Raw genomic sequence first — 24,295 nt, 5'->3', positions numbered from 1 at the left:
ACTGTATTGATTGTACTACTGGTAGATTGTGGTGGTGATGGTGTAGTTGGCAGTGAAGCTGGTGGTATTGGTGCTACTCCTGGTAGATTGTTATGGTGGTGATGTGCAATGGACTTGGCTGTATTGATTGGACTACTGGTAGATTGTAGTGGTGATGGTGCAGGTGGCAGTGAAGCCGGTGGTATTGGTGCTACTCCTGGTAGATTGTTATGGTAGTGATGTGCAATGGACTTGACTGTATTGATTGGACTACTGGTAGATTGTGGTGGTGATGGTGCAGGTGGCAGTGAAGCTGGTGGTATTGGTGCTACTCCTGGTAGATTGTTAGGGTGGTGATGTGCAATGGACTTGACTGTATTGATTGGACTACTGGTAGATTGTAGTGGTGATGGTGCAGGTGGCAGTGAAGCTGGTGGTATTGGTGCTACTCCTGATAGATTGTTAGGGTGGTGATGTGCAATGGACTTGACTGTATTGATTGGACTACTGGTAGATTGTGGTGGTGATGGTGCAGGTGGCAGTGAAGCTGGTGGTATTGGTGCTACTCCTGGTAGATTGTTAGGGTGGTGATGTGCAATGGACTTGACTGTATTGATTGGACTACTGGTAGATTGTGGTGGTGATGGTGCAGGTGGCAGTGAAACTGGTGGTATTGGTGCTACTCCTGGTAGATTGTTAGGGTGGTGATGTGCAATGGACTTGACTGTATTGATTGGACTACTGGTAGATTGTGGTGGTGATGGTGCAAGTGGCAGTGAAGCTGGTGGTATTGGTGCTACTCCTGGTAGATTGTTAGGGTGGTGATGTGCAATGGACTTGACTGTATTGATTGTACTACTGGTAGATTGTGGTGGTGACGGTGTAGTTGGCAGTGAAGCTGGTGGTATTTGTGCTACTCCTGGTAGATTGTTATGGTGGTGATGTGCAATGGACTTGACTGTATTGATTGTACTACTGGTAGATTGTGGTGGTGATGGTGTAGTTGGCAGTGAAGCTGGTGGTATTTGTGCTACTCCTGGTAGATTGTTATGGTGGTGATGTGCAATGGACTTGGCTGTATTGATTGTACTACTGGTAGATTGTGGTGGTGGTGATACAGTTGGCAGTGAAGCTGGTGGTATTGGTGCTACTCCTGGTAGATTGTTATGGTGGTGATGTGCAATGGACTTGACTGTATTGATTGTACTACTGGTAGATTGTGGTGGTGATGGTGCAGGTAGCAGTGAAGCTGGTGGTATTGGTGCTACTCCTGGTAGATTGTTAGGGTGGTGATGTGCAATGGACTTGACTGTATTGATTGTACTACTGGTAGATTGTGGTGGTGATGGTGTAGTTGGCAGTGAAGCTGGTGGTATTGGTGCTACTCCTGGTAGATTGTTATGGTGGTAATGTGCAATGGACTTGGCTGTATTGATTGGACTACTGGTAGATTGTAGTGGTGATGGTGCAGGTGGCAGTGAAGCTGGTGGTATTGGTGCTACTCCTGGTAGATTGTTATGGTGGTGATGTGCAATGGACTTGACTGTATTGATTGGACTACTGGTAGATTGTGGTGGTGATGGTGCAGGTGGCAGTGAAGCTGGTGGTATTGGTGCTACTCCTGGTAGATTGTTAGGGGGGTGATGTGCAATGGACTTGACTGTATTGATTGGACTACTGGTAGATTGTAGTGGTGATGGTGCAGGTGGCAGTGAAGCTGGTGGTATTGGTGCTACTACTGGTAGATTTTTAGGGTGGTGATGTGCAATGGACTTGACTGTATTGATTGGACTACTGGTAGATTGTGGTGCTGATTGTGCAGGTGGCAGTGAAGCTGGTGGTATTGGTGCTACTCCTGGTAGATTGTTAGGGTGGTGATGTGCAATGGACTTGACTGTATTGATTGTACTGATGGTAGATTGTGGTGGTGATGGTGCAGGTGGCAGTGAAGCTGGTGGTATTGGTGCTACTCCTGGTAGATTGTTATGGTGGTGATGTGCAATGGACTTGGCTGTATTGATTGTACTACTGGTAGATTGTGGTGGTGGTGATACAGTTGGCAGTGAAGCTTGTGGTATTGGTGCTACTCCTGGTAGATTGTTATGGTGGTGATGTGCAATGGACTTGGCTGTATTGATTGTACTACTGGTAGATTGTGGTGGTGATGGTGCAGGTAGCAGTGAAGCTGGTGGTATTGGTGCTACTCCTGGTAGATTGTTAGGGTGGTGATGTGCAATGGACTTGACTGTATTGATTGAACTACTGGTAGATTGTGGTGGTGATGGTGTAGTTGGCAGTGAAGCTGGTGGTATTGGTGCTACTCCTGGTAGATTGTTATGGTGGTGATGTGCAATGGACTTGGCTGTATTGATTGGACTACTGGTAGATTGTAGTGGTGATGGTGCAGGTGGCAGTGAAGCTGGTGGTATTAATGCTACTCCTGGTAGATTGTTATGGTGGTGATGTGCAATGGACTTGACTGTATTGATTGGACTACTGGTAGATTGTAGTGGTGATGGTGCAGGTGGCAGTGAAGCTGGTGGTATTGGTGCTACTCCTGGTAGATTGTTAGGGTGGTGATGTGCAATGGACTTGACTGTATTGATTGGACTACTGGTAGATTGTAGTGGTGATGGTGCAGGTGGCAGTGAAGCTTGTGGTATTGGTGCTACTCCTGGTAGATTGCTAGGGTGGTGATGTGCAATGGACTTGACTGTATTGATTGGACTACTGGTAGATTGTGGTGGTGATTGTGCAGGTGGCAGTAAAGCTGGTGGTATTGGTGCTACTCCTGGTAGATTGTTAGGGTGGTGATGTGCAATGGACTTGACTGTATTGATTGTACTACTGGTAGATTGTAGTGGTGATGGTGCAGGTGACAGTGAAGCTGGTGGTATTGGTGCTACTCCTGGTAGATTGTTAGGGTGGTGATGTGCAATGGACTTGACTGTATTGATTGGACTACTGGTAGATTGTGGTGGTGATGGTGCAGGTGGCAGTGATGCTGGTTGTACTGGTGCTACTACTGGTAGATTGTTATGGTGGTGATGTGCAATGGACTTGGCTGTATTGATTGGACTACTGGTAGATTGTGATGGTGGTGACGTTCAATGGACTTGGCTGTATTGATTGGACTACTGGTAGATTGTGGTGGTGATGGTGCAGGTAGCAGTGAATCTGGTGGTATTGGTGCTACTCCTGGTAGATTGTTATGGTGGTGATATGTAATGGACTTGGCTGTATTGATTGGACTACTGGTAGATTGTAGTGGTGATAGTGCAGATGGCAGTGAAGCTGGTGGTATTGGTGCTACTCCTGGTAGACTGTTATAATGGTGATGTAAAATGGACTTGACTGTATTGATTGGACTACTGGCAGATTGTGGTGGTGATAGTGCAGGTGGCAGTGAAGCTGGTGGTATTGGTGCTACGCCTGGTAGATTGTTATGGTCGTGATATGTAATGGACTTGGCTGTATTGATTGGACTACTGGTAGATTGTGGTGGTGATGGTGCAGGTGGCAGTGAAGCTGGTGGTATTGGTGCTACTCCTGGTAGATTGTTATGGTGGTGATGTGCAATGGACTTGACTGTATTGATTGGACTACTGGTAGATTGTGGTGGTGATGGTGCAAGTGGCAGTGAAGCTGGTGGTATTGGTGCTACTCCTGGTAGATTGTTATGGTGGTGATGTACAATGGACTTGACTGTATTGATTGGACTACTGGTAGATCGTGGTGGTGATGGTGCAGGTGGCAGTGAAGCTGGTGGTATTGGTGTTACTCCTGGTAGATTGTTATGGTGGTGATGTGCAATGGACTTGACTGTATTGATTGGACTACTGGTAGATTGTGGTGGTGATGGTGCAGGTGGCAGTGAAGCTGGTGGTATTGGTGCTACTCCTGGTAGATTGTTAGGGTGGTGCTGTGCAATGGATTTGGCTGTATTGATTGTACTACTTGTAGATTGTGGCGGTGATGGTGCAGGTGGCAGTGAAGCTGGTGGTATTGGTGCTACTCCTGGTAGATTGTTATGGTGGTGATGTGCAATGGACTTGGCTGTATTGATTGGACTACTGGTAGATTGTGGTGGTGGTGATACAGTTGGCAGTGAAGCTGGTGGTATTGGTGCTACTCCTGGTACATTGTTATGGTAGTGATGTGCAATGGACTTGACTGTATTGATTGGACTACTGGTAGATTGTGGTGGTGATGGTGCAGGTGGCAGTGAAGCTGGTGGTATTGGTGCTACTCCTGGTAGATTGTTAGGGTGGTGATGTGCAATGGACTTGACTGTATTGATTGGACTACTGGTAGATTGTAGTGGTGATGGTGCAGGTGGCAGTGAAGCTGGTGGTATTGGTGCTACTCCTGATAGATTTTTAGGGTGGTGATGTGCAATGGACTTGACTGTATTGATTGGACTACTGGTAGATTGTGGTGGTGATGGTGCAGGTGGCAGTGAAGCTGGTGGTATTGGTGCTACTCCTGGTAGATTGTTAGGGTGGTGATGTGCAATGGACTTGACTGTATTGATTGGACTACTGGTAGATTGTGGTGGTGATGGTGCAGGTGGCAGTGAAGCTGGTGGTATTGGTGCTACTCCTGGTAGATTGTTAGGGTGGTGATGTGCAATGGACTTGACTGTATTGATTGGACTACTGGTAGATTGTGGTGGTGATGGTGTAAGTGGCAGTGAAGCTGGTGGTATTGGTGCTACTCCTGGTAGATTGTTAGGGTGGTGATGTGCAATGGACTTGACTGTATTGATTGTACTACTGGTAGATTGTGGTGGTGATGGTGTAGTTGGCAGTGAAGCTGGTGGTATTGGTGCTACTCCTGGTAGATTGTTAGGGTGGTGATGTGCAATGGACTTGACTGTATTGATTGTACTACTGGTAGATTGTGGTGGTGATGGTGCAGGTGGCAGTGAAGCTGGTGGTATTGGTGCTACTCCTGGTAGATTGTTATGGTGGTGATGTGCAATGGACTTGGCTGTATTGATTGTACTACTGGTAGATTGTGGTGGTGGTGATACAGTTGGCAGTGAAGCTGGTGGTATTGGTGCTACTCCTGGTAGATTGTTATGGTGGTGATGTGCAATGGACTTGACTGTATTGATTGTACTACTGGTAGATTGTGGTGGTGATGGTGCAGGTAGCAGTGAAGCTGGTGGTATTGGTGCTACTCCTGGTAGATTGTTAGGGTGGTGATGTGCAATGGACTTGACTGTATTGATTGTACTACTGGTAGATTGTGGTGGTGATGGTGTAGTTGGCAGTGAAGCTGGTGGTATTGGTGCTACTCCTGGTAGATTGTTATGGTGGTGATGTGCAATGGACTTGGCTGTATTGATTGGACTACTGGTAGATTGTAGTGGTGATGGTGCAGGTGGCAGTGAAGCTGGTGGTATTGGTGCTACTCCTGGTAGATTGTTATGGTGGTGATGTGCAATGGACTTGACTGTATTGATTGGACTACTGGTAGATTGTGGTGGTGATGGTGAAGGTGGCAGTGAAGCTGGTGGTATTGGTGCTACTCCTGGTAGATTGTTATGGTGGTGATGTGCAATGGACTTGGCTGTATTGATTGGACTACTGGTAGATTGTAGTGGTGATGGTGCAGGTGGCAGTGAAGCTGGTGGTATTGGTGCTACTCCTGGTAGATTGTTATGGTGGTGATGTGCAATGGACTTGACTGTATTGATTGGACTACTGGTAGATTGTGGTGGTGATGGTGCAGGTGGCAGTGAAGCTGGTGGTATTGGTGCTACTCCTGGTAGATTGTTATGGTGGTGATGTGCAATGGACTTGACTGTATTGATTGGACTACTGGCAGATTGTGGTGGTGATGGTGTAGTTGGCAGTGAAGCTGGTGGTATTGGTGCTACTCCTGGTAGATTGTTATGGTGGTGATGTACAATGGACTTGACTGTATTGATTGGACTACTGGTAGATTGTGGTGGTGATGGTGTAGTTGGCAGTGAAGCTGGTGGTATTGGTGCTACTCCTGGTAGATTGTTAGGGTGGTGATGTGCAATGGACTTGACTGTATTGATTGGACTACTGGTAGATTGTAGTGGTGATGGTGCAGGTGGCAGTGAAGCTGGTGGTATTGGTGCTACTCCTGGTAGATTGTTAGGGTGGTGATGTGCAATGGACTTGGCTGTATTGATTGGACTACTGGTAGATTGTGGTGGTGATTGTGCAGGTGGCAGTGAAGCTGGTGGTATTGGTTCTACTCCTGGTAGATTGTTAGGGTGGTGATGTGCAATGGACTTGACTGTATTGATTGTACTACTGGTAGATTGTGGTGGTGATGGTGTAGTTGGCAGTGAAGCTGGTGGTATTGGTGCTACTCCTGGTAGATTGTTATGGTGGTGATGTGCAATGGACTTGGCTGTATTGATTGGACTACTGGTAGATTGTGGTGGTGATTGTGCAGGTGGCAGTGAAGCTGGTGGTATTGGTGCTACTCCTGGTAGATTGTTATGGTGGTGATGTACAATGGACTTGGCTGTATTGATTTGACTACTGGTAGATTGTGGTGGTGATTGTGCAGGTGGCAGTGAAGCTGGTGCTATTGGTGCTACTCCTGGAAGATTGTTATGGTGGTGATGTGCAATGGACCTGGCTGTATTGATTAGACTATTAGTAGATTGTGGTGGTGATGGTGCAGGTGGCAGTGAAGCTGGTGGTATTGGTGCTACTCCTGGTAGATTGTTATGGTGGTGATGTGCAATGGACTTGACTGTATTGATTGGACTACTGGTAGATTGTGGTGGTGATACAGTTGGCAGTGAAGCTGGTGGTATTGGTGCTACTCCTGGTAGATTGTTATGGTGGTGATGTGCAATGGACTTGACTGTATTGATTGTACTACTGGTAGATTGTGGTGGTGATGATGCAGGTGGCAGTGAAGCTGGTGGTATTGGTGCTACTCCTGGTAGATTGTTATGGTGGTGATGTGCAATGGACTTGACTGTATTGATTGTACTACTAGTAGATTGTGGTGGTGATGGTGCAGGTGGCAGTGAAGCTGGTGGTATTGGTGCTACTCCTGGTAGATTGTTATGGTGGTGATGTGCAATGGACTTGGCTGTATTGATTGTACTACTGGTAGATTGTGGTGGTGATTGTGCAGGTGGCAGTGATGCTGGTTGTACTGGTGCTACTACTGGTAGATTGTTATGGTGGTGATGTACAATGGTCTTGGCTGTATTGATTGGACTACTGGTAGATTGTGGTGGTAATGGTGCAGGTGGCAGTGAAGCTGGTGGTATTGGTGCTACTCCTGGTAGATTGTTATGGTGGTGATATGTAATGGACTTGGCTGTATTGATTGGACTATTGGTAGATTGTGGTGGTGATGGTGTAGTTGGCAGTGAAGCTGGTGGTATTGGTGCTACTCCTGGTAGATCGTTATGGTGGTGATATGTAATGGACTTGACTGTATTGATTGGACTACTGGTAGATTGTAGTGGTGATGGTGCAGGTGGCAGTGAAGCTGGTGGTATTGGTGCTACTCCTGGTAGATTGTTATGGTGGTGATGTGCAATGGACTTGACTGTATTGATTGGACTACTGGTAGATTGTGGTGGTGATACAGTTGGCAGTGAAGCTGGTGGTATTGGTGCTACTCCTGGTAGATTGTTATGGTGGTGATGTGCAATGGACTTGACTGTATTGATTGTACTACTGGTAGATTGTGGTGGTGATGATGCAGGTGGCAGTGAAGCTGGTGGTATTGGTGCTACTCCTGGTAGATTGTTATGGTGGTGATGTGCAATGGACTTGACTGTATTGATTGTACTACTGGTAGATTGTGGTGGTGATGATGCAGGTGGCAGTGAAGCTGGTGGTATTGGTGCTACCCCTGGTAGATTGTTATGGTGGTGATGTGCAATGGACTTGACTGTATTGATTGGACTACTGGTAGATTGTGGTGGTGATGGTGCAGGTGGCAGTGAAGCTGGTGGTATTGGTGCTACTCCTGGTAGATTGTTATGGTGGTGATGTGCAATGGACTTGGCTGTATTGATTGGACTACTGGTAGATTGTGGTGGTGATTGTGCAGGTGGCAGTGAAGCTGGTGGCATTGGTGCTACCCCTGGTAGATTGTTATGGTGGTGATGTGCAATGGACTTGGCTGTATTGATTGTACTACTGGTAGATTGTGGTGGTGATGGTGCAGGTGGCAGTGAAGCTGGTGGTATTGGTGCTACTCCTGGTAGATTGTTATGGTGGTGATGTGGAATGGACTTGACTGTATTGATTGTACTACTGGTAGATTGTGGTGGTGATGGTGCAGGTGGCAGTGAAGCTGGTGGTATTGGTGCTACTCCTGGTAGATTGTTATGGTGGTGATGTACAATGGACTTGACTGTATTGATTGGACTACTGGTAGATCGTGGTGGTGATGGTGCAGGTGGCAGTGAAGCTGGTGGTATTGGTGTTACTCCTGGTAGATTGTTATGGTGGTGATGTGCAATGGACTTGACTGTATTGATTGGACTACTGGTAGATTGTGGTGGTGATGGTGCAGGTGGCAGTGAAGCTGGTGGTATTGGTGCTACTCCTGGTAGATTGTTAGGGTGGTGCTGTGCAATGGATTTGGCTGTATTGATTGTACTACTTGTAGATTGTGGCGGTGATGGTGCAGGTGGCAGTGAAGCTGGTGGTATTGGTGCTACTCCTGGTAGATTGTTATGGTGGTGATGTGCAATGGACTTGGCTGTATTGATTGGACTACTGGTAGATTGTGGTGGTGGTGATACAGTTGGCAGTGAAGCTGGTGGTATTGGTGCTACTCCTGGTACATTGTTATGGTAGTGATGTGCAATGGACTTGACTGTATTGATTGGACTACTGGTAGATTGTGGTGGTGATGGTGCAGGTGGCAGTGAAGCTGGTGGTATTGGTGCTACTCCTGGTAGATTGTTAGGGTGGTGATGTGCAATGGACTTGACTGTATTGATTGGACTACTGGTAGATTGTAGTGGTGATGGTGCAGGTGGCAGTGAAGCTGGTGGTATTGGTGCTACTCCTGATAGATTTTTAGGGTGGTGATGTGCAATGGACTTGACTGTATTGATTGGACTACTGGTAGATTGTGGTGGTGATGGTGCAGGTGGCAGTGAAGCTGGTGGTATTGGTGCTACTCCTGGTAGATTGTTAGGGTGGTGATGTGCAATGGACTTGACTGTATTGATTGGACTACTGGTAGATTGTGGTGGTGATGGTGCAGGTGGCAGTGAAGCTGGTGGTATTGGTGCTACTCCTGGTAGATTGTTAGGGTGGTGATGTGCAATGGACTTGACTGTATTGATTGGACTACTGGTAGATTGTGGTGGTGATGGTGTAAGTGGCAGTGAAGCTGGTGGTATTGGTGCTACTCCTGGTAGATTGTTAGGGTGGTGATGTGCAATGGACTTGACTGTATTGATTGTACTACTGGTAGATTGTGGTGGTGATGGTGTAGTTGGCAGTGAAGCTGGTGGTATTGGTGCTACTCCTGGTAGATTGTTATGGTGGTGATGTGCAATGGACTTGACTGTATTGATTGTACTACTAGTAGATTGTGGTGGTGATGGTGCAGGTGGCAGTGAAGCTGGTGGTATTGGTGCTACTCCTGGTAGATTGTTATGGTGGTGATGTGCAATGGACTTGGCTGTATTGATTGTACTACTGGTAGATTGTGGTGGTGATTGTGCAGGTGGCAGTGATGCTGGTTGTACTGGTGCTACTACTGGTAGATTGTTATGGTGGTGATGTACAATGGTCTTGGCTGTATTGATTGGACTACTGGTAGATTGTGGTGGTAATGGTGCAGGTGGCAGTGAAGCTGGTGGTATTGGTGCTACTCCTGGTAGATTGTTATGGTGGTGATATGTAATGGACTTGGCTGTATTGATTGGACTATTGGTAGATTGTGGTGGTGATGGTGTAGTTGGCAGTGAAGCTGGTGGTATTGGTGCTACTCCTGGTAGATCGTTATGGTGGTGATATGTAATGGACTTGACTGTATTGATTGGACTACTGGTAGATTGTAGTGGTGATGGTGCAGGTGGCAGTGAAGCTGGTGGTATTGGTGCTACTCCTGGTAGATTGTTATGGTGGTGATGTGCAATGGACTTGACTGTATTGATTGGACTACTGGTAGATTGTGGTGGTGATACAGTTGGCAGTGAAGCTGGTGGTATTGGTGCTACTCCTGGTAGATTGTTATGGTGGTGATGTGCAATGGACTTGACTGTATTGATTGTACTACTGGTAGATTGTGGTGGTGATGATGCAGGTGGCAGTGAAGCTGGTGGTATTGGTGCTACTCCTGGTAGATTGTTATGGTGGTGATGTGCAATGGACTTGACTGTATTGATTGTACTACTGGTAGATTGTGGTGGTGATGATGCAGGTGGCAGTGAAGCTGGTGGTATTGGTGCTACCCCTGGTAGATTGTTATGGTGGTGATGTGCAATGGACTTGACTGTATTGATTGGACTACTGGTAGATTGTGGTGGTGATGGTGCAGGTGGCAGTGAAGCTGGTGGTATTGGTGCTACTCCTGGTAGATTGTTATGGTGGTGATGTGCAATGGACTTGGCTGTATTGATTGGACTACTGGTAGATTGTGGTGGTGATTGTGCAGGTGGCAGTGAAGCTGGTGGCATTGGTGCTACCCCTGGTAGATTGTTATGGTGGTGATGTGCAATGGACTTGGCTGTATTGATTGTACTACTGGTAGATTGTGGTGGTGATGGTGCAGGTGGCAGTGAAGCTGGTGGTATTGGTGCTACTCCTGGTAGATTGTTATGGTGGTGATGTGGAATGGACTTGACTGTATTGATTGTACTACTGGTAGATTGTGGTGGTGATGGTGCAGGTGGCAGTGAAGCTGGTGGTATTGGTGCTACTCCTGGTAGATTGTTATGGTGGTGATGTGCAATGGACTTGGCTGTATTGATTGTACTACTGGTAGATTGTGGTGGTGATTGTGCAGGTGGCAGTGAAGCTGGTGGTATTGGTGCTACTCCTGGTAGATTGTTATGGTGGTGATGTACATTGGACTTGGCTGTATTGATTGGACTACTGGTAGATTGTGGTGGTGATTGTGCAGGTGGCAGTGAAGCTGGTGCTATTGGTGCTACTCCTGGTAGATTGTTAGGGTGGTGATGTGCAATGGACTTGACTGTATTGATTGTACTACTGGTAGATTGTGGTGGTGATGGTGCAGGTGGCAGTGAAGCTGGTGGTATTGGTGCTACTCCTGGTAGATTGTTATGGTGGTGATGTGCAATGGACTTGGCTGTATTGATTGTACTACTGGTAGATTGTGGTGGTGGTGATACAGTTGGCAGTGAAGCTGGTGGTATTGGTGCTACTCCTGGTAGATTGTTATGGTGGTGATGTGCAATGGACTTGACTGTATTGATTGTACTACTGGTAGATTGTGGTGGTGATGGTGCAGGTAGCAGTGAAGCTGGTGGTATTGGTGCTACTCCTGGTAGATTGTTAGGGTGGTGATGTGCAATGGACTTGACTGTATTGATTGTACTACTGGTAGATTGTGGTGGTGATGGTGTAGTTGGCAGTGAAGCTGGTGGTATTGGTGCTACTCCTGGTAGATTGTTATGGTGGTGATGTGCAATGGACTTGGCTGTATTGATTGGACTACTGGTAGATTGTAGTGGTGATGGTGCAGGTGGCAGTGAAGCTGGTGGTATTGGTGCTACTCCTGGTAGATTGTTATGGTGGTGATGTGCAATGGACTTGACTGTATTGATTGGACTACTGGTAGATTGTGGTGGTGATGGTGAAGGTGGCAGTGAAGCTGGTGGTATTGGTGCTACTCCTGGTAGATTGTTATGGTGGTGATGTGCAATGGACTTGGCTGTATTGATTGGACTACTGGTAGATTGTAGTGGTGATGGTGCAGGTGGCAGTGAAGCTGGTGGTATTGGTGCTACTCCTGGTAGATTGTTATGGTGGTGATGTGCAATGGACTTGACTGTATTGATTGGACTACTGGTAGATTGTGGTGGTGATGGTGCAGGTGGCAGTGAAGCTGGTGGTATTGGTGCTACTCCTGGTAGATTGTTATGGTGGTGATGTGCAATGGACTTGACTGTATTGATTGGACTACTGGCAGATTGTGGTGGTGATGGTGTAGTTGGCAGTGAAGCTGGTGGTATTGGTGCTACTCCTGGTAGATTGTTATGGTGGTGATGTACAATGGACTTGACTGTATTGATTGGACTACTGGTAGATTGTGGTGGTGATGGTGTAGTTGGCAGTGAAGCTGGTGGTATTGGTGCTACTCCTGGTAGATTGTTAGGGTGGTGATGTGCAATGGACTTGACTGTATTGATTGGACTACTGGTAGATTGTAGTGGTGATGGTGCAGGTGGCAGTGAAGCTGGTGGTATTGGTGCTACTCCTGGTAGATTGTTAGGGTGGTGATGTGCAATGGACTTGGCTGTATTGATTGGACTACTGGTAGATTGTGGTGGTGATTGTGCAGGTGGCAGTGAAGCTGGTGGTATTGGTTCTACTCCTGGTAGATTGTTAGGGTGGTGATGTGCAATGGACTTGACTGTATTGATTGTACTACTGGTAGATTGTGGTGGTGATGGTGTAGTTGGCAGTGAAGCTGGTGGTATTGGTGCTACTCCTGGTAGATTGTTATGGTGGTGATGTGCAATGGACTTGGCTGTATTGATTGGACTACTGGTAGATTGTGGTGGTGATTGTGCAGGTGGCAGTGAAGCTGGTGGTATTGGTGCTACTCCTGGTAGATTGTTATGGTGGTGATGTACAATGGACTTGGCTGTATTGATTTGACTACTGGTAGATTGTGGTGGTGATTGTGCAGGTGGCAGTGAAGCTGGTGCTATTGGTGCTACTCCTGGAAGATTGTTATGGTGGTGATGTGCAATGGACCTGGCTGTATTGATTAGACTATTAGTAGATTGTGGTGGTGATGGTGCAGGTGGCAGTGAAGCTGGTGGTATTGGTGCTACTCCTGGTAGATTGTTATGGTGGTGATGTGCAATGGACTTGACTGTATTGATTGGACTACTGGTAGATTGTGGTGGTGATACAGTTGGCAGTGAAGCTGGTGGTATTGGTGCTACTCCTGGTAGATTGTTATGGTGGTGATGTGCAATGGACTTGACTGTATTGATTGTACTACTGGTAGATTGTGGTGGTGATGATGCAGGTGGCAGTGAAGCTGGTGGTATTGGTGCTACTCCTGGTAGATTGTTATGGTGGTGATGTGCAATGGACTTGACTGTATTGATTGTACTACTAGTAGATTGTGGTGGTGATGGTGCAGGTGGCAGTGAAGCTGGTGGTATTGGTGCTACTCCTGGTAGATTGTTATGGTGGTGATGTGCAATGGACTTGGCTGTATTGATTGTACTACTGGTAGATTGTGGTGGTGATTGTGCAGGTGGCAGTGATGCTGGTTGTACTGGTGCTACTACTGGTAGATTGTTATGGTGGTGATGTACAATGGTCTTGGCTGTATTGATTGGACTACTGGTAGATTGTGGTGGTAATGGTGCAGGTGGCAGTGAAGCTGGTGGTATTGGTGCTACTCCTGGTAGATTGTTATGGTGGTGATATGTAATGGACTTGGCTGTATTGATTGGACTATTGGTAGATTGTGGTGGTGATGGTGTAGTTGGCAGTGAAGCTGGTGGTATTGGTGCTACTCCTGGTAGATCGTTATGGTGGTGATATGTAATGGACTTGACTGTATTGATTGGACTACTGGTAGATTGTAGTGGTGATGGTGCAGGTGGCAGTGAAGCTGGTGGTATTGGTGCTACTCCTGGTAGATTGTTATGGTGGTGATGTGCAATGGACTTGACTGTATTGATTGGACTACTGGTAGATTGTGGTGGTGATACAGTTGGCAGTGAAGCTGGTGGTATTGGTGCTACTCCTGGTAGATTGTTATGGTGGTGATGTGCAATGGACTTGACTTTATTGATTGTACTACTGGTAGATTGTGGTGGTGATGATGCAGGTGGCAGTGAAGCTGGTGGTATTGGTGCTACTCCTGGTAGATTGTTATGGTGGTGATGTGCAATGGACTTGACTGTATTGATTGTACTACTGGTAGATTGTGGTGGTGATGATGCAGGTGGCAGTGAAGCTGGTGGTATTGGTGCTACCCCTGGTAGATTGTTATGGTGGTGATGTGCAATGGACTTGACTGTATTGATTGGACTACTGGTAGATTGTGTTGGTGATGGTGCAGGTGGCAGTGAAGCTGGTGGTATTGGTGCTACTCCTGGTAGATTGTTATGGTGGTGATGTGCAATGGACTTGGCTGTATTGATTGGACTACTGGTAGATTGTGGTGGTGATTGTGCAGGTGGCAGTGAAGCTGGTGGCATTGGTGCTACCCCTGGTAGATTGTTATGGTGGTGATGTGCAATGGACTTGGCTGTATTGATTGTACTACTGGTAGATTGTGGTGGTGATGGTGCAGGTGGCAGTGAAGCTGGTGGTATTGGTGCTACTCCTGGTAGATTGTTATGGTGGTGATGTGGAATGGACTTGACTGTATTGATTGTACTACTGGTAGATTGTGGTGGTGATGGTGCAGGTGGCAGTGAAGCTGGTGGTATTGGTGCTACTCCTGGTAGATTGTTATGGTGGTGATGTACAATGGACTTGACTGTATTGATTGGACTACTGGTAGATCGTGGTGGTGATGGTGCAGGTGGCAGTGAAGCTGGTGGTATTGGTGTTACTCCTGGTAGATTGTTATGGTGGTGATGTGCAATGGACTTGACTGTATTGATTGGACTACTGGTAGATTGTGGTGGTGATGGTGCAGGTGGCAGTGAAGCTGGTGGTATTGGTGCTACTCCTGGTAGATTGTTAGGGTGGTGCTGTGCAATGGATTTGGCTGTATTGATTGTACTACTTGTAGATTGTGGCGGTGATGGTGCAGGTGGCAGTGAAGCTGGTGGTATTGGTGCTACTCCTGGTAGATTGTTATGGTGGTGATGTGCAATGGACTTGGCTGTATTGATTGGACTACTGGTAGATTGTGGTGGTGGTGATACAGTTGGCAGTGAAGCTGGTGGTATTGGTGCTACTCCTGGTACATTGTTATGGTAGTGATGTGCAATGGACTTGACTGTATTGATTGGACTACTGGTAGATTGTGGTGGTGATGGTGCAGGTGGCAGTGAAGCTGGTGGTATTGGTGCTACTCCTGGTAGATTGTTAGGGTGGTGATGTGCAATGGACTTGACTGTATTGATTGGACTACTGGTAGATTGTAGTGGTGATGGTGCAGGTGGCAGTGAAGCTGGTGGTATTGGTGCTACTCCTGATAGATTTTTAGGGTGGTGATGTGCAATGGACTTGACTGTATTGATTGGACTACTGGTAGATTGTGGTGGTGATGGTGCAGGTGGCAGTGAAGCTGGTGGTATTGGTGCTACTCCTGGTAGATTGTTAGGGTGGTGATGTGCAATGGACTTGACTGTATTGATTGGACTACTGGTAGATTGTGGTGGTGATGGTGCAGGTGGCAGTGAAGCTGGTGGTATTGGTGCTACTCCTGGTAGATTGTTAGGGTGGTGATGTGCAATGGACTTGACTGTATTGATTGGACTACTGGTAGATTGTGGTGGTGATGGTGTAAGTGGCAGTGAAGCTGGTGGTATTGGTGCTACTCCTGGTAGATTGTTAGGGTGGTGATGTGCAATGGACTTGACTGTATTGATTGTACTACTGGTAGATTGTGGTGGTGATGGTGTAGTTGGCAGTGAAGCTGGTGGTATTGGTGCTACTCCTGGTAGATTGTTATGGTGGTGATGTGCAATGGACTTGACTGTATTGATTGTACTACTAGTAGATTGTGGTGGTGATGGTGCAGGTGGCAGTGAAGCTGGTGGTATTGGTGCTACTCCTGGTAGATTGTTATGGTGGTGATGTGCAATGGACTTGGCTGTATTGATTGTACTACTGGTAGATTGTGGTGGTGATTGTGCAGGTGGCAGTGATGCTGGTTGTACTGGTGCTACTACTGGTAGATTGTTATGGTGGTGATGTACAATGGTCTTGGCTGTATTGATTGGACTACTGGTAGATTGTGGTGGTAATGGTGCAGGTGGCAGTGAAGCTGGTGGTATTGGTGCTACTCCTGGTAGATTGTTATGGTGGTGATATGTAATGGACTTGGCTGTATTGATTGGACTATTGGTAGATTGTGGTGGTGATGGTGTAGTTGGCAGTGAAGCTGGTGGTATTGGTGCTACTCCTGGTAGATCGTTATGGTGGTGATATGTAATGGACTTGACTGTATTGATTGGACTACTGGTAGATTGTAGTGGTGATGGTGCAGGTGGCAGTGAAGCTGGTGGTATTGGTGCTACTCCTGGTAGATTGTTATGGTGGTGATGTGCAATGGACTTGACTGTATTGATTGGACTACTGGTAGATTGTGGTGGTGATACAGTTGGCAGTGAAGCTGGTGGTATTGGTGCTACTCCTGGTAGATTGTTATGGTGGTGATGTGCAATGGACTTGACTGTATTGATTGTACTACTGGTAGATTGTGGTGGTGATGATGCAGGTGGCAGTGAAGCTGGTGGTATTGGTGCTACTCCTGGTAGATTGTTATGGTGGTGATGTGCAATGGACTTGACTGTATTGATTGTACTACTGGTAGATTGTGGTGGTGATGATGCAGGTGGCAGTGAAGCTGGTGGTATTGGTGCTACCCCTGGTAGATTGTTATGGTGGTGATGTGCAATGGACTTGACTGTATTGATTGGACTACTGGTAGATTGTGGTGGTGATGGTGCAGGTGGCAGTGAAGCTGGTGGTATTGGTGCTACTCCTGGTAGATTGTTATGGTGGTGATGTGCAATGGACTTGGCTGTATTGATTGGACTACTGGTAGATTGTGGTGGTGATTGTGCAGGTGGCAGTGAAGCTGGTGGCATTGGTGCTACCCCTGGTAGATTGTTATGGTGGTGATGTGCAATGGACTTGGCTGTATTGATTGTACTACTGGTAGATTGTGGTGGTGATGGTGCAGGTGGCAGTGAAGCTGGTGGTATTGGTGCTACTCCTGGTAGATTGTTATGGTGGTGATGTGGAATGGACTTGACTGTATTGATTGTACTACTGGTAGATTGTGGTGGTGATGGTGCAGGTGGCAGTGAAGCTGGTGGTATTGGTGCTACTCCTGGTAGATTGTTATGGTGGTGATGTGCAATGGACTTGGCTGTATTGATTGTACTACTGGTAGATTGTGGTGGTGATTGTGCAGGTGGCAGTGAAGCTGGTGGTATTGGTGCTACTCCTGGTAGATTGTTATGGTGGTGATGTACATTGGACTTGGCTGTATTGATTGGACTACTGGTAGATTGTGGTGGTGATTGTGCAGGTGGCAGTGAAGCTGGTGCTATTGGTGCTACTCCTGGAAGAGTGTTATGGTGGTGATGTGCAATGGACTTGACTGTATTGATTGGACTACTGGTAGATTGTGGTGGTGATACAGTTGGCAGTGAAGCTGGTGGTATTGGTGCTACTCCTGGTAGATTGTTATGGTGGTGATGTGCAATGGACTTGACTGTATTGATTGTACTACTGGTAGATTGTGGTGGTGATGATGCAGGTGGCAGTGAAGCTGGTGGTATTGGTGCTACTCCTGGTAGATTGTTATGGTGGTGATGTGCAATGGACTTGACTGTATTGATTGTACTACTAGTAGATTGTGGTGGTGATGGTGCAGGTGGCAGTGAAGCTGGTGGTATTGGTGCTACTCCTGGTAGATTGTTATGGTGGTGATGTGCAATGGACTTGGCTGTATTGATTGTACTACTGGTAGATTGTGGTGGTGATTGTGCAGGTGGCAGTGAAGCTGGTGGTATTGGTGCTACTCCTGGTAGATCGTTATGGTGGTGATATGTAATGGACTTGACTGTATTGATTGGACTACTGGTAGATTGTAGTGGTGATGGTGCAGGTGGCAGTGAAGCTGGTGGTATTGGTGCTACTCCTGGTAGATTGTTATGGTGGTGATGTGCAATGGACTTGACTGTATTGATTGGACTACTGGTAGATTGTGGTGGTGATACAGTTGGCAGTGAAGCTGGTGGTATTGGTGCTACTCCTGGTAGATTGTTATGGTGGTGATGTGCAATGGACTTGACTGTATTGATTGGACTACTGGTAGATTGTGGTGGTGATGATGCAGGTGGCAGTGAAGCTGGTGGTATTGGTGCTACTCCTGGTAGATTGTTATGGTGGTGATGTGCAATGGACTTGACTGTATTGATTGTACTACTGGTAGATTGTGGTGGTGATGATACAGTTGGCAATGAACTTGGTGGTATTGATTGTACTACTTGTAGATTGTTATGGTGATGATACAGTTGGCAGTGGACTTGGTGGTATTGATTGTACTACTTGTAGATTGTGATGGTGATGATACAGTTGGCAATGAACTTGGTGGTATTGATTGTACTACTTGTAGATTGTGGTGGTGATGATACAGTTAGCAATGAACTTGGTGGTATTGATTGTACTACTTGTAGATTGTGATGGTGATGATACAGTTGGCAATGAACTTGCTGGTATTGATTGTACTACTTGTAGATTGTGATGGTGATGATACAGTTGGCAATGAACTTGCTGGTATTGATTATACTACTTGTAGATTGTGATGGTGATGATGCAGTTGGCAGTGAACTTCCTGGTATTGATTGTACTACTTGTAGATTGTGGTGGTGATGATACAGTTGGCAGTGAACTTGGTGGTATTGATTGTACTACTTGTAGATTGTGGTGGTGGTGATACAGTTGGCGATAAACTTGCTAATATTTACTATACTACTTGTAGATTGTGGTTGGATGGTGCAGGTGGTAGTGAAGCTGTTTATTTTAGTAATACTAGTGGTTGATTGTGGTGGTGATGGTGTAGGTGGAAGAGAAGCTGGTTATATTGGTGTTGGTAGTTGTTGATTGTGGTGGTGGTGATACAGTTGGCAGTGACCTTGGTGGTATTGATTGTACAACTTGTAGATCGTGGTGGTGGTGATGCAGGTAGAAGTGAAGCTGGTGGTGTTGTTGCTGGTAGTTTTTGATTGTGTTGGTGGTGATACAGTTGGCAGTGAACTTGGTGGTATTGATTGTACTACTGGTATATTGAGGTGGTGATGGTTCAGGTGGCATTGAAGCTGGTGGTATTCGCGGTGCTGATGGGATGTGGTGGTTGTGCAGGTGATAGATGTTGCTGGTAGTAGGCAGCTGGTGGTTCTGGTTGTATTGGTAGTGTAGGTGACGACATAATTTTTAGTTCAGGTGGAAGTGGTGGCGGTGGTGGTTTTATTTTTGTTGAGGCGGGTGTTGGTGGTGCTGGCAAAGGTATTGGTGGCAGTATCAATGTTTATGATTTGTTGATGGAACTAGTGTTGGACCATCCATGACCTTGGTATTGATGGTGCAAGTGCTGGTGTTGTGGTGGAATAACTGTTTAATACTGGTATTATAAGTGGTTTTTCAGTTTTTGGTTCAAATGTTGATGGGAGCTTAAGTGGTAATGCCAATGGTGGTAGTGAGAGTACTGGCAGTAATGGTGGTGCTGATGTTAGTGGTGGTTCAGGTGGTGTTGGAAGTTTTAGTGGTAGTATTGAATTGGTGGAGGCGATGTTGATGGTGCTACTGCTGCTAGTGGTAGTGGTACTTGTGGTTGTTTTGCTAAAGGCCGGTGGTGTTGGTGATCGATGGAAATGATTTTGGTGTTGGTGATCGCAGATAATGCTAGCGCTGGTTAATTTAATCCTCTTCCTCTTTTTTCCTAGTGAGTTATTTTCTTCGTTGGAGTGTAGTCTAAGACTTAACTTGTTGTCCTTTTTAGTACCACTCTTGAGCTGACACAGTTTCATTTCTTGATGTTTGAAAACTTTAACGAGAAATATCACGTACGGTAAGACATTTCTGCTTTAGAAAATTTGCTTATGTACAGAATTGAAAACAGAGTTGGAATAATATGTACTTCATATTTGACTGGTTTAGCTTGGTTAGTTTGTCATTTCCTTTCACAATTCTTTATATTTAACAGAATATAAAGACACTCTGTAATACTTATCAAAAAGAGCGTGCATCTCATTAGCGTTTAGTTCTTGACATATCTGAATGTTTTAGGCAAGCACAAAAGCTCTTTTAGTTTTTATCTGAAAATGACATCATCGTTATATCTATCCAAGAAAGATTTGTCTGTTTAAGAGTGGTGCTTTTATCAGACTAAGATGAAGCGTACGCTTATTATCAAGTTTTAACGTTTAAGGCCCAAAATTATAAATAAACGGACGCAATATAAACAAAAGCGATGACTAGGGGCTGGTGGAAATTGTGAAACAGGAAAAAAAGGTATACGTAGTTTGCGTGTAACTTCTCAACGAGATTTATTTCTTTTTCCTTGGTGCTGTTTAGTTAACTAGTGTATTGGTTTGATTTGCAGGTTTAGCTGGTGACCAGTCCATGTATGGCTTCTGCTCCATCACCTTTTGTGTCCACCAAGGAGACGACAAACTACGCCCGGCTGTGCCGTCTCTTGGTGGATGTGGGATCCCAGGCACTGAGAGTCACATTTGATAAAATACATCCACCAGCGACTCTCCATGCAGCTTTATCCAGTCATTCTGTGCATTATGCTACTTTGCAATCACTTTATAGAGGGAGGAGGAAAGTCCTTAATCCTACGCAATGGGGAAAGCTCTACCCTCCTGTCCCTTCGTCTGTGTCATCAGCAGGCTTTGATATAACCCTTCTAACGGTGCTTCTTAGAAATATATGTGGTTTGAGTCCTCCTGTTTTTGGCTGGGATGCGCTTCCTCCACCTGCAGACACAAGCATTGCAGATGACATCGCCCGAGTGAAGTATTACAGAAATACTGTATACGGCCATGCCAGTCAAGCCTCTGTTGATGATACACGTTTTAACACTTACTGGCCAGAAATCCGAGAGGCCCTGGTGAGATTGGGAGGATCAAGTTATAGAGCATACATCGACAACCTTGAACACGATTGCATGGATCCTGATATCGAGGAACATTATCGAGAACTCATGAAACAATGGAAGAAAGATGATGACAGCATCAAGGACAAACTTGAAGAGATGGAAGGTAACATAAACAATGTTTTGATACTTTTTCAGATAGGACATACAAAATGAAAACAAAATATCACGCCGCGACAAGGTACAAATAATCCTAATCCATGAGAACAACGTTTTTGAATGAGGAAGATGTGGATTCGTTAACAGATAAAACCTTACTCTTGGCACAAAATTGCCTCCTACACAGATGTCTGTTTAGCTTGTCACACATTCCTGCCCCACGATGGGGAGGAAAAATTGTGTGAGAAGCCCCAAGACGTCTGAGTAGGTGGCTGGGCACAAGTATTTCAGATATACAATTTGGCCTGCAAACAGTGTACCCAGTGTTAAATGTGTTTTATTTTCGTGCGGAGGAGGAAGTAGTATACATGCAAACGAAACTGAGCGTTACACGGCTACTACAAAGGAAAACGAACAGGAAATCTCTAATTCGGTATAGTCGAGGAACTATTCTGTAAGGTCATGTGGTAGTATCATGCATGATTAGAAGCAAGTGTGAATGTTAAAACCCAGGAGCTGACCACTGACGATTAAAAGTAGGGCATTAGATTGTGGAGAAACGAGCAAGAGCCTGGAACAGGTTAAATGAAATTTGGATGCAGAAGCTTTCAGTTTTAAACGTGTCCCCAATATTTCTTTTGTATTAACCTGCGTTTCTTGGTAAAAGATTCAATTTGGATCAGTGCATCTATGACACATTCGGCATATGTAAAAAGTACTAAAAATGAATGAAAGAACGAACGAACGAACCAATTAACGAACAAACTAACCAAACAACCAATTAATTAATATTTGTATGCCTAAATAAGTTTAAAGTAAAAGTAAATTTTAATCTTCAGAAATCATCAGAGACGCATTACAGCAGACGAGAAGTGAAATGAAGGAAAGCATCAGAGACTCATCAGAGCAGACGAAAAGTGAAATGAAAGAGATGAAAGAGAGGCTAGACACCTTGACGGCTTTATTAGAGGAGAACAAAGATGAAGGTCAGTCGCTGAATGAAGAGACTTAGCAATGATATACACAAGTTTACATTAACTGGCGGTGTTCTCGCTCGATCATTGGTAAAGAGCTAGAGTAAGCATCCTAAAAATGACGTTACCTGTTACGCACGTGCGATTCACATTGACTATTCTCTTAACTAGTTTCCTGCTAAACTAATATTTAGGCCCTGTCCACACACTTACCCGGGTAAATTTGTAAACGCATCTTTTTTTCTCCGGATAGGCCAACCGTCCACACTGACACGGTGTTTTCGGTAACCGAAAACGGAGCTTTTCAAAAGCGCTCTCCAAAATGGAGAAATTTGAAAACGCACTAGTGTGGACGGCAAAAACGGGCGAAAACGGAGCTTTTCGAAAACGCTGACGCCAAATAGTCATGTGATCTCTGTCAAAGCAAAAGGTTTGATTAGCTTAACAATAGCTCTGTGCATGCGTTGCAACGATGCATGCGATGAAGCGTATCGTTTTCAAATTTATCCGGATTAATGTGGACGGAAAACATTTTATACGGCGTTTTCAAATTTCTCCGTTCTCAAATTTTTGCGCATTAATGTGGACAGGGTCTTAATGTTATTGTAGAAAACAAATCGACCAGATATCTTTGCCCCTCTTTTAGTCGAGCATTCTCATTTTCTTATGCGAACCGCGAGAGTCTGAATATTGTTAACGAATAACTTTTAGTACAAACTTGCATTCGGTTATGACAAAATGACTTCTCTGTGAAGTCAAAATTAAACGACATGACTATTGTCGAGAACACCCTCATAGTGACCTTTCAATGCTGAAAAGGTGAAAATAACATTGTAGGTTTCTGATTGCTATTCTTCATGGTTTATTTTAAAAGGATAAAAACTTCTTGTCCTCTTTTTCTTCAGTCTATAATTGACCCGGCTTCCCTTCGTTGTCTAATTGTTAAACAGACCATACAAATGATATAACAAAATACCTAAATGTTTACAGTGAAAACACTCGCTTCTCTCGTGGTTTTTATGAAGTTTTTTTATGGCTTATAAGATTGCAGAACAAATCGACTACTGTTTTAAAAATCCCATTCCTTGATGGGGATGGTACTGAATTATGTATGGACGTTGATGGTGCGGTGTATTCAGGGAGAATAAAAGACATTAGGTGAAAGAAAAAATACATGCTGTTAGGGAGTTTTTCATAGCTGAATATTTTGTTGATCATGTGTATATTTAGATTTACCATGAGATCATAAAATAAAATGGAATAATGAAAACTCTGTATGCAAACAAAATTGTTTGTCTTAACGTTTTTGGTCCTTAAACTGAAGAGCGATAAACGTTTCCAATCATCAGGACGAGTCCAAGAAGAGCTCAACAAGATGAAAAGTGAAATAGGAAATATCAGTGGCAAGCTGGACGCTTTGACGGCATCACGACAAGAAACAAAGGATGAAGGTAAGTTCCCAAATTAAGAAACAGAGATCAAATAAAACAGTCAACTTTGTAAGACTTTGTAAATGGTAAGGTTTAGTCCAGCAGCAGTAGTAGCGTTTTATTTATTTTATTTTATCTTTTTTTTCATTTAAGGGAAAATATCGAAGGTAACTTAACAAACATGACAGTTGCCTTGGTAGAATAGCCAAATAAATGCCTGACAAATATTTATGTAGTAATTTGCAAACCGTCGCAAGCGTAGTTCCTAATAGTAGTTAAAGATTAAACCACAGAACGCGTTTTAAATGACGTTGCAGTTTTAGATTAAACTAAAGGTGATTCAAATTGTGATCCCCAGACAACATCAGAGACAAGCTCCAGCAGATTAAAAGTGAAATGTTAACCATGAATGAAAGCTTGGAAAAGTTGAGCATGTCAAGAGAAGAAAGCGAGGAAAAAGGTCAGTACTACCTTGCTTTAACACCGTCAAAAATTGTGCATTATTTTTGACCGAGGAAGATGGCTTATTAAGTAAAACCGACTTCTTATACTGCACTAAATTAAATATATATTTTAAATGTATTGAGCTGCCAGTAGGAGGCAATACTGTCGATACACCAAATCCCCTTGGATTTTCATCATTTAAAGGAAATTTTGAAGGTTTCCACGGGTCAAAGTAAGTTCTTGACCCCGGTAGGATTTGAACCCACGACCTACAGATAAGATCTAGATGACCTAGATCTACCGATTAAATAC

General features: G+C 45.0%; 2 protein-coding genes across 2 annotated transcripts in view; both read left to right on the top strand.

Moving 5' to 3' along the window:
• The window catches only part of LOC144662524 (uncharacterized), a 167,832-nt gene that overhangs the window by 87,637 nt on the left and 55,900 nt on the right, over positions 1–24,295 (top strand). The window lies entirely within an intron of this gene.
• Positions 1–24,295, top strand: part of LOC144663113 (NLR family CARD domain-containing protein 4-like) — a 33,650-nt gene that overhangs the window by 6,959 nt on the left and 2,396 nt on the right. Inside the window, 3 exon segments of the mRNA XM_078524051.1 lie at positions 20,479–21,142; positions 21,975–22,121; positions 23,459–23,560. Coding sequence (XP_078380177.1) covers positions 20,503–21,142; positions 21,975–22,121; positions 23,459–23,560 — 889 coding nt within the window. The 5' untranslated portion in view covers positions 20,479–20,502.

The sequence above is a fragment of the Oculina patagonica genome, chromosome 8 (genome assembly GCF_052425735.1).
Source record: "Oculina patagonica isolate OP01 chromosome 8, crgOcupat, whole genome shotgun sequence".
In the NCBI taxonomy this organism is placed as follows: Eukaryota; Metazoa; Cnidaria; class Anthozoa; order Scleractinia; family Oculinidae; genus Oculina; species Oculina patagonica.
Note: the sequence above shows the minus strand (reverse complement) of the source record. Positions and strands in the feature narration are given on the sequence as shown.